This window comes from Sitophilus oryzae, unplaced genomic scaffold (genome assembly GCF_002938485.1).
Source record: "Sitophilus oryzae breed Bouriz unplaced genomic scaffold, Soryzae_2.0 scaffold_813_pilon_pilon, whole genome shotgun sequence".
NCBI lineage: Eukaryota > Metazoa > Arthropoda > Insecta > Coleoptera > Curculionidae > Sitophilus > Sitophilus oryzae.
The window spans coordinates 5,178,543-5,187,777 of record NW_022147432.1 but is presented as its reverse complement, the minus strand read 5'-3'; the positions used below and the strand labels follow the sequence as shown (position 1 = coordinate 5,187,777).

Below are 9,235 nucleotides of genomic sequence, written 5' to 3'. Positions count from 1 at the left end.
TTTTCAAGCCAATTGAACGCCGTTTTTTTTCGATGGTACAGTATAAATTGAAAGCTCTTAACTCATACAAATAAACTTATAAATTTTGACGCAAAATTTATTGACATATTTATGTAGGTATATTTTCGAGCTGTTAATAAAAATATCCAATGAATAACGTCAAAATGTGGCTAAATAAAACTAAATCGCGAACGTTTTTACTATAAACTAAGGATGAAGTAACTATTGTCAAATAACAGTCCTCATATAATGTCCTAAAAATATTCTATAATGCTCCCAACATCATCCTTGTATTATCCTAGAAATATTCTAAATAATTGTAAAAGGCTTGCCTAGGGATGTCTTGAAGATTACTTTTTTTGTCCCACTTGGATATCCCATAAATATCCTCCTCTGGTTTTTGGATATCACTAAGATATTTACTATATCCTTGGTGAATATCCTCAAAATATCTATAGGATCATGTTGTGTTATATGGGATTATTTTGGGTCGCAACCGTTGTACGCGATCTGGCGCTGCTATAGCGGTTGCTAAGAAGAACAACCGCAAACAAAAACAGAAATAATTTTCTCTTGTCCATATCTCCTTCATATCTCTTGTCAGTCAGAATCTTCAAAAATTATAAAATTTTTCAAAATCTAAATCGCTCTTATTAAAAAAGCGTTTAAAGCGTCCATTTTCAAAGTAATTATTGCTATCCTGTGAGTTTAATTTAAGTTTTATTTACTCAAAATCGTGATAATTGTGAAAAAGTGGCATTAAAAACTTAAGAAGTTGTGCTGTGAACTGTGAACATAGACAAAAGCCATCGTGGATCGAAGCATAAAGTCGGTTTCCAATGTTTCATAGGCATTTCATACATGTCCTTATATAAAATAAAATTTCTTGTATGCAACACACTGTATTTTATTCACAAAATTAAAAGAAAATAATAATAACTTTAAATAAATAATATTTGGCGATATAATTCCGGAGAAATCCGAACCGCCCCGAAATTTTTAAAAGCTTTGGGTCGCGACCTTTGCAAGAATAGCGCCAAATAGTGTTTCCATTGTCCTTATGGGCACTTTCCAATCTAAACTTGTTTCATTTATCTATGTCGGCATATTTTATAAAAAAAAATATGAATGAGCTTCAGAATATCCTTATTTGTGCTAAACCGAGACTAAACTTATAAAAAGAACTTGAAGCTATCTGATTTTTTCTAATTAAAATTAACAAAAACGAAGGTAAAAACTTAAATAATACGAGTACAATGGGAAATACAGGGTGTTTCAACAAACATGGGCTATCTGTCGTGGGGACATTCTTCACATAAAAATAAGTTTTATTTTTCATATCAACATGGGTCCGATTCTGCTTTCTTTAATTCTTTTTTGAAACACTCTGTAGATGGTAAATCTGTAATCAATACTACATCCATTTTTTACAATTGAGAGAAAGAAAATATAAAACTGTATAGAAAGAAGTGTAGTTTTTATTCTAATTTTTTTTGGGAAAATACTGTATTCTGTCTAACGAGAGGATAAAAGGATACATGACATGAACAATTGTGTCTGTCATTTTAATTCACCTATAAATTGTATTTTCTCTTATTTTTTTTTTTTTGGATGTCATCTGCTGAAATCTTTCCTGACTCGTTGGACAGACTTTATAAAAAAAATAATATTCACTTTGGCTATTTTAATGTAATTTTAATTTAAATTACATTTTCAATAAAATTTGATATTTATACAAGTTTTGATGCCTTTATAAAGTTAAAGAATTGCATGGAATTGTTTTAGTATGAACGAATTTAAATTTATAATAATATGATAAAATCCAAGAATTCTAAACAAATATAAGTGTTTATTTATCTATGAACGACGCATAGTGTTTTAAGACACTTTTAACTCTATAGTTATACTCGTCTTTATTTTTCAACTCCACGTTAAAAGTATCTCCAATATGTCCACTTTCGGCACCTTGCACCAAATCTGCCACTTCATCTGACTCAGACAACTCGATCTTCAGAATAAAGGGAGCCATGGCTATGCCGAATTTGCCATACAGAAACCAGTGGCGTCTTAAGTCTTGCAAAGTAACGCCCGTATTTGTTTCGCCCATTTCCAGAAGGAAATTTGTGAGGTGGTAATGGTAGGATTGTAATATCAGGTCAAAATACTGAAGTACCGATTCGTCTGCCACAGAGTAGAGGTAGTAGGATAAATCACATATAGGAGATCCCACGCTGCTCAACTGAAAATCGATAAACGCCATGTTGGAGGGTTGGGTTTTGTCTTTGTTCTGAAAAAGAAAATTTACACGTAGTTAAACAAATTTTATATTACCCGGTAAAACTTATGGGTAATCCAGTGATTAAATTTTAACTTGGAGTGCAACAAAACAATAAACTTACCTCATAAGCAAACATCATGTTGTTATTCCAACAATCACCATGAAGTATCACAGACAACCCATCAGGCAAATCACTAACTTTGCATAAAGCCCTCTCGATATCATTCTCATTAAAGTCCAGCTTTCTAAATGCTACTGGATCTTCCTCTTTAAGGAGCTCACGAGCCAATTTGAAGTCACTGAACATTCCAGGAACCATGCCAGCTTGAATCACAAACTGCGAAAGAAGATCCGTCATGTCCTTAGTCAGATTTTTGAAGATTTCAGGCTGTTGACGTTTCATTGCAATGGATAGAGCGTGAAATCGGGCATAGTTTTTGAAAACAATAGCGACATGATGGAGATTTTGAGGTGTTTTTCTATCATGGATATCGTATTTGAGAGATTTCATGTTTTGTAATATTATAGCTTCTTTTCTGTCTTTGTTGTAGACTCCATAACATCTTGGAAAATTATCAAAAATATGTTCGACCTCATTTTCCTCTTGGAATTTTGTAAAAGCAGGCATAATGACAGTATATACATACATTTCTCTTTGAAATACCTCTTCAATAGGTGTCTGTTTTCTCAGTTCTACACTTTGCTTAGCTGATTTTATCACTAAGTGATATATTCTATCTGTAAACGTGGATATTTTGACGAAAGTTACTTCCCCTAAATAGCCATCCCCTTTGCTAGTTTTTCCGGCTACTTCCAGTTTATATTGAAAGATTTTTCGCTTTTCTAAGAAATCTCTTAACCAAGAATGCACGTCTGATTTCGATTCACCCATTTTTTCAAACTAATGAAAGTTCTGTACTTTCCCAGTTGGTTTTATTATTCCATACTTATATGAAATAGCGGTTTCCCCACTATTAAAGGCAGCAACACAATAATTTGTATTAAATACTACCAGTTAACCACTTTAATTAAAAAAAAGAAGGTAAAGGTTGATTATCTTAGATAATAATGCATGATTTTCTACACAGGCGTACTATTATTACAAAACAAATATGTACAGGGTGGCGCACCTCATTCTCCTTGGTTAATTATACGAAAACGGAAAGATGTAGAACCAAAATATTTTATGAGTATATATGGGAATGCAATGTGCATAATTTAAAATTATTTTGAAAGTCACATGGGTGTGTCAGAACTAAGATCCACATCAAAGTTATATTTTTTCTTATGGAACACCCGGTATTTTATTTCATTTTTGGATTCTTGGACATAAAATAAGGCATTTATTATAAAGGTTTAATATGTCTAAAAACTTTAGTTTTTGAAATATTTAAAGTTATTTAAATATGCATGCTCTAATAAAAAAAATTGTTAACACCTTGTACATTACTCTTCAGAATTAATTCTTGTGCTGACTTTCAAGCCAAAGATAAATTTTACAAAAAAATTTGATTGCTTCCTTAAATGTATACAGGGGTACCAAAAATTGCTGGTTTATTTTAAATATTTTTTACATAAAAACTTCGTTATTTCAAATGCAACACCATCTATTTTTTTTAAATAAATCGAAACAGATTTAAATGCTCTTTCAAACTATATTAGGATTTCCTATACCTATCTAGCTCATATTTTGAATAAATTTAAATTTTTAATTAAATTGTAATCAAGATGGCTGTTGTCGCCATGGCAGTTTTCTAGTGACACTTAGTACCTATTTTCATAATTGACTTTAGTTTATGGACCTTATTTACATTTATAAGAGGTTATTTTTATTTACCTACAATAAGGTTAATGAGTAATTATTTATTATTTTATTAAGAAAAATGAACGAGTAGGTATCTGCTGGCAGAAGGATGTTACTAGTGATTTTGTGAGGACAATTGCTTGTTGGCCTGAAGGGTTTATGCTCAAGATATCCAAATAGGAATTTTCTTGATAAGCGTTCCTTTAAAAAACTACTTTTCCTATTTCGTAGAGCTGATCAGCTGATATGTATATGCAAAACCTCCCAGATAGCACATTTACGTTCTTTTCATATGCGAAGCAAGTGACTTTGGAGAACAACAATGTTCTATTCACATTCCTTTTTTTCATTGGGAACATATATGGCACATGAATAGCAGAGATTACGTTCCACCCTATTCAAGTGATATAGAAGTGCGTTTCACATTCCAAGATATATTGTATGAACGTGAATTATATGTTCGTAAAAGAACGTATTTAAAAATAATATTCCAATTATATGATATTCATGTTTTTAATATTCTATATTTATGCTTTTCATATTTTTTTATTATCTACAGAGGCAAAATAAAACACTAATTTACTACAATACACCAAAACACTTTACTTTTGCACAGGACGCGCGTTTCGCTAACCATGTTAGCATCATCAGCAGATGGTCAAAATTTAAGTTTTAATCATCTACTGATGACGCTAACATGATTAACCAAACAAACGTCCAGTTCAAAAGTAAAGTGTTTTGGTATATTGTGGTGAATTAGTGTTTTATTTTGCTGTTGTAACACCAAAAATTCCAACCCTCAACTCTGTATTTACAGGGTGTCCTGTATAAGGATGCACTGTACCAATATCCTATAAACTATAGATAGATACAATTTTTTTCATATTTAGCAATTTTTTTATCTCTTAAAATCTATAGGATACCTATACAGTACATTCATATCTGGGACACAGGGGACACACTACAAAAAATTTGCTGAAATTAAATAATTTGGTGTGTAATAATCAAAAATTAACTAATAAATAGAATGGTTAAAAATAATAGGTACGAAAAATAATAGGTAATAAAGAAGAACTTGGAGTAATATATGTTTATTAATTAAAAATATTTTAATATAACAATATACATTGATATTATCTTCTATGTCTATGTTTCTATATTCTCTTGTTTACCCTTCTGAAATAATATCAGCAAAATTATACTGTTCAAATAAATTTGCACAACTTACCTTTGTATTTTTTAATCTTTCTTTTGTTTTTACAAGCCATATTTTGATTATATTGATAATTTCGGTTTCTTTTGACTCTTGAAATTGACCTTTCATGGAGTCTAAAATATATGTTATTACAGTCTTTGCAACACCAAATATCTTTAAGTTCAGATACCTAAAATTGCTTTTGGCCACTAACAATGATTTCAAACTTCTCTTCTGTTTGGCCCCATCCAAGAACCTTATAAAGCACTTTCCTTGTACTTTGTGCTACTCATGAACCACCAAGTCTAGATAATTCTCGAACCTAATAATTCTAAAAAATACCTTTCTCTTAAAAAATACACACAATAAATGATTATAAAAGAGCCTACATAAATACCTATATAAATACTATATTGTAGGAAATTTCAGCACTGGAACTACACTTATTAGAACAGAAATCTTCAATGATACTACCAGAGATAGTACTACTTTGATGATGTACAGAGGATAATAAAGAATCGCTTTGGTGTGAATCCAGTTTAATGTACAATATTGAGTCATATTTGCGTAACATTGACTTAATAAGATTTTGGCTCCTTTTCTTTGGTTGAATTTTAAAATATTTTTTAGTATAACCTATTTTTTTTTCGAGGTCTCATGGTTTTAGAACATTAAATTCACTCCCCTTAAAATAGATACTGAAAACACAAACATAACAAAAACTATTTTACCGATTCTATCCTTAAAATAATTATTTGCATCACTTACCTTTACGTTATCTCAGTGTTTTAATTATTAAAATAGTTTGGGTTTGGATGAAGCACGTTTACGTTTATACACAGAATATACTAACGAAAAAGAAGCCCAAGTTCCTTGTAATAAATCGGTTCCATTTTTGTAACGCCATCTCTCGACATAGCTGACATTATAGGTTAGCCAAAGGGGTGCGGGGCCGGGGGGAATTGTAAAATACACTTTTTTATTTTAATTATTTTTATTCGCTATTTGCAATTTTATTTTTAAAACATATTATGTGAAACAATCACATAATATGTCTTAAAAATAAAATTACAAACGGAAACAAAAGGAATTAAATAATCTGAAGTTTATTGATAAAAAAGTTGGGCTATGCAAATTCATAAGTATATTAAGTATAACCTCTTTGGTATAACATTGTTTAACAAACATTAACAAATCATAACATATCAGATCATAGAACTAAAAAAAGTACTATTACAAAAAAACAGGTGATACAATACTTCAAAATTAATTTTAACATAATATCAAAACCGAAAAATCAAACTGCAAACACAACCACACATATCACAACAGAAATTATCACACACTTCCGCGGCAAATGTCCAAGAAAGACTGATCATTCTGATTGGTCCTGGTCCGGTCGTAGCTCAAGTCGTATTGTCGGTAAGCAAAATCCCTGTCCAAAAATTTTGACGATAAGCGCCATCATCCGTCATAATTGGGAAACTTTTGCTGGAACCATTTTTAATATTTCACTTACATGGCCCTGCGTTTATAGTTCACTTGTTGTTTTTTAAGGTTATGTTATGGATGTACGATTCGAATCGATTTCAATCGAAGATCGATCTTTTTACCCAAAATCGATTAAAATCTATCGAGTTTTATTAAACTATCTTTTGGTATAATCGATCTTTTTATTTCATAATGGAAGATCGTTTTTATTTATACAGTTTTACAGGTTTATTTATTTGTTAGAATAAGAAACACTGTATTTTTGCTTGAATATTTGTTTACAGTGCATCTATATACACTAATATATAAAATCCCTAATTATTTAATACACAAAAATTTAATAGTAAGAACATATACAAATATAATGTATTGTATTCATTTTTTCATTTCGAAATAATTTTTATTCTCCTTTATTTTTATTCAGATATTGATATGTTTAGAACGTGAATAGCAGATACTTAAAATTTATTGTAAACCATAATTTAAGAAGACATTCTAAGGTCATGCTGATAATATACCTTTAAATCACATTCATAGTAGAATGTACTATTCATATGCCATACTTATTAAAAAAAGAATATACTTATGAGAACTTAGGAGGAATATTCTTAGAATGTAAATGTTCCTTTTGTGCTATCTAGGCTATTAGGCAGAAACATGTCGTTGGAAGTGAAGAAAATGAATTTGCCTTAATTGGTTCTTTGTTCTTTTATAGAAAATCCAATATGTAATTATTTTTATTACCATTATAAGTCATCGTAATATAAATCAAAGGACTATTTCTTTATTTTTTTGATAAAATAATAAATACTTACTTATTAAACTACTAGCGTGTATCAGCGTTCGCGTTGAATTAATCATTTGTAATAGTGATGATAAAGCAAAGCAAGAATTTCCATTACCATACAAACTGGATAAAATTTTCTCACATTTATGTCAGCATGAGAAAAAACAATATGGCTATATTATTATATAACTTGGTAATGTTTGGTAATGTTTGAGAGTTAGTTTCATCTCGTTGGAATTTGACTTTCGAAAAATTCGTTTGCCAAAAATAAGCTTTTTACGTCAAGCAGTTTAAGCAGAATCGTGGTTAAGAAATTACCCAACTTTTTGGAACACCCTGTATGATTTTTTAAAAAAATTCAAAATATGTAAAAAAAACAAATAAATTATGCTTGTCCAAGCGTTTTCTCGAAAGACTAACCATTTTTTAAATAACAAATAATGTAATATTTGAGGGGCGTTTTCGCCCTCTTGGAATTTGAAATTTGAGAAACCCCTCCTTATCGAACCTCTACACCCCACAGTCAATCCGTTTACCAAAAATCAGCTTTAAACGTCAAGCAGTTTAAGCAGAATCGTGATTACTCGATCAATGGTTATATTTTATGAAATACCCAGTATAAATTTATAAAAAATCTTAAAATATGTAAAACAACAAAATAAAATATACATGTTTAAGAGTTTTTTCGTGTTTAAGAGTTTATACGTGTTTAAGAGTTTTTCCGAAAAACTCACCGGTTTTTAAATAAAATATATTTTAATATTTGAGGGATAGTTTCACCCTCTTAGAATTCGAGTTTCGAAAAATCCCTTCTTATCGAATCTCTACACCCTAGAATCAACCTGTATGCCAAAATTGAGCTTCTTTCGTTGAGTGGTTTGAGCAGGATCGTGATTAATCAGTATGCCAGTCACTTAAGGATTTTATATAATAGTATAGATGGTAGGTAAATTAAATAAAAGTAAACTGTTATAAATTTAAATAAAATCAATAAACTAATGTCGATTTTGAAAATAGCTACTAACTGTTATTAGCAAATTGCCATGACGAAACCAGCCATCTTGATTGCCATTTTAATGAAAAATCGCTTTTTATTCAAAATCTGAGCCAGATAGGTATAGGAAACCCTAATATAGTTTAAAAGAGCACTTAAATCTGCTTCGACTTGTTTTAAAAAATACATAGTGTTGCATTTAAAAATAGCGAAGTTTTTTTTGTAAAATAAATATTTAAAATAGACCAACAATTTTTGATACCCCTGTACACATTTAAGGAAGCAATATTTTTTTTAGTAAAGTTTATTTCTCTGGCTTCAAAGTCAGCACAAGAATTAACTTTGAAAAGTAATGTACAGTGTGTTTATAATTGACAGTTATAAACACCCAACACAAGTGTTGACAATTTTTTTTATTATAGCATCCATATTTAAATATCAAAAACAATTTAGTCAAAAACCAAAGCATTTAAAGATCCAATTCCAATCCTTATAATAAACGCCTTATTTTATGCCCAACAATCAAAAAATTAAATAAAATAGCGGATGTGCCATAAGAAAAGATCTAATTTTGGTATGGATCTTAGTTCTGACACACGACCCTGTATATTTGAAAATAATTTTAAATTATGCACATTGTCTTCCCACATATATTCATGAAATATTTTGTTTCTACTTCTTTCCGA

At 30.0% G+C, this 9,235-nt stretch overlaps 1 protein-coding gene and 1 long non-coding RNA gene across 5 annotated transcripts; both read right to left on the bottom strand.

The window, feature by feature from the left end:
* Positions 1-1,751: 1,751 nt before the first annotated feature.
* Positions 1,752-3,258, bottom strand: LOC115889337. The gene is made up of 2 exons (XM_030909315.1): positions 2,400-3,258; positions 1,752-2,287 (listed from the first exon to the last, which is right to left on the bottom strand). Exons 1-2 carry the CDS (start codon positions 3,168-3,170, stop codon positions 1,850-1,852), a joined length of 1,209 nt encoding a protein of 402 aa, XP_030765175.1. The 5' UTR covers positions 3,171-3,258; the 3' UTR covers positions 1,752-1,849.
* A 1,961-nt stretch (positions 3,259-5,219) lies between these two features.
* Positions 5,220-6,134, bottom strand: LOC115889346. Of its 4 annotated transcripts, none has more exons than XR_004051427.1 (4): positions 6,046-6,134; positions 5,468-5,975; positions 5,311-5,411; positions 5,220-5,258 (listed from the first exon to the last, which is right to left on the bottom strand). It is a non-coding gene; the product is annotated as an uncharacterized LOC115889346 (long non-coding RNA). The 4 variants fall into 4 exon arrangements; XR_004051429.1 differs by lacking the exon at positions 5,220-5,258 and having other exon boundaries at positions 5,344-5,411; positions 5,468-5,608; positions 5,667-5,975; XR_004051430.1 differs by lacking the exon at positions 5,220-5,258 and having other exon boundaries at positions 5,344-5,411; positions 5,468-5,608; positions 5,675-5,975.
* Between the last annotated feature and the right edge of the window lie 3,101 nt (positions 6,135-9,235).

Bases quoted from the DNA above. Each gene is read 5' to 3' on its own strand.
- LOC115889337 (XM_030909315.1), bottom strand. From the start codon at position 3,170: ATGGGTGAATCGAAATCAGACGTGCATTCTTGGTTAAGAGATTTCTTA. The intron at 2,288-2,399 runs GTAAGTTTATTG...TTTCTTTTTCAG, and splicing joins ACATGATGTTTGCTTATGAG to AACAAAGACAAAACCCAACC.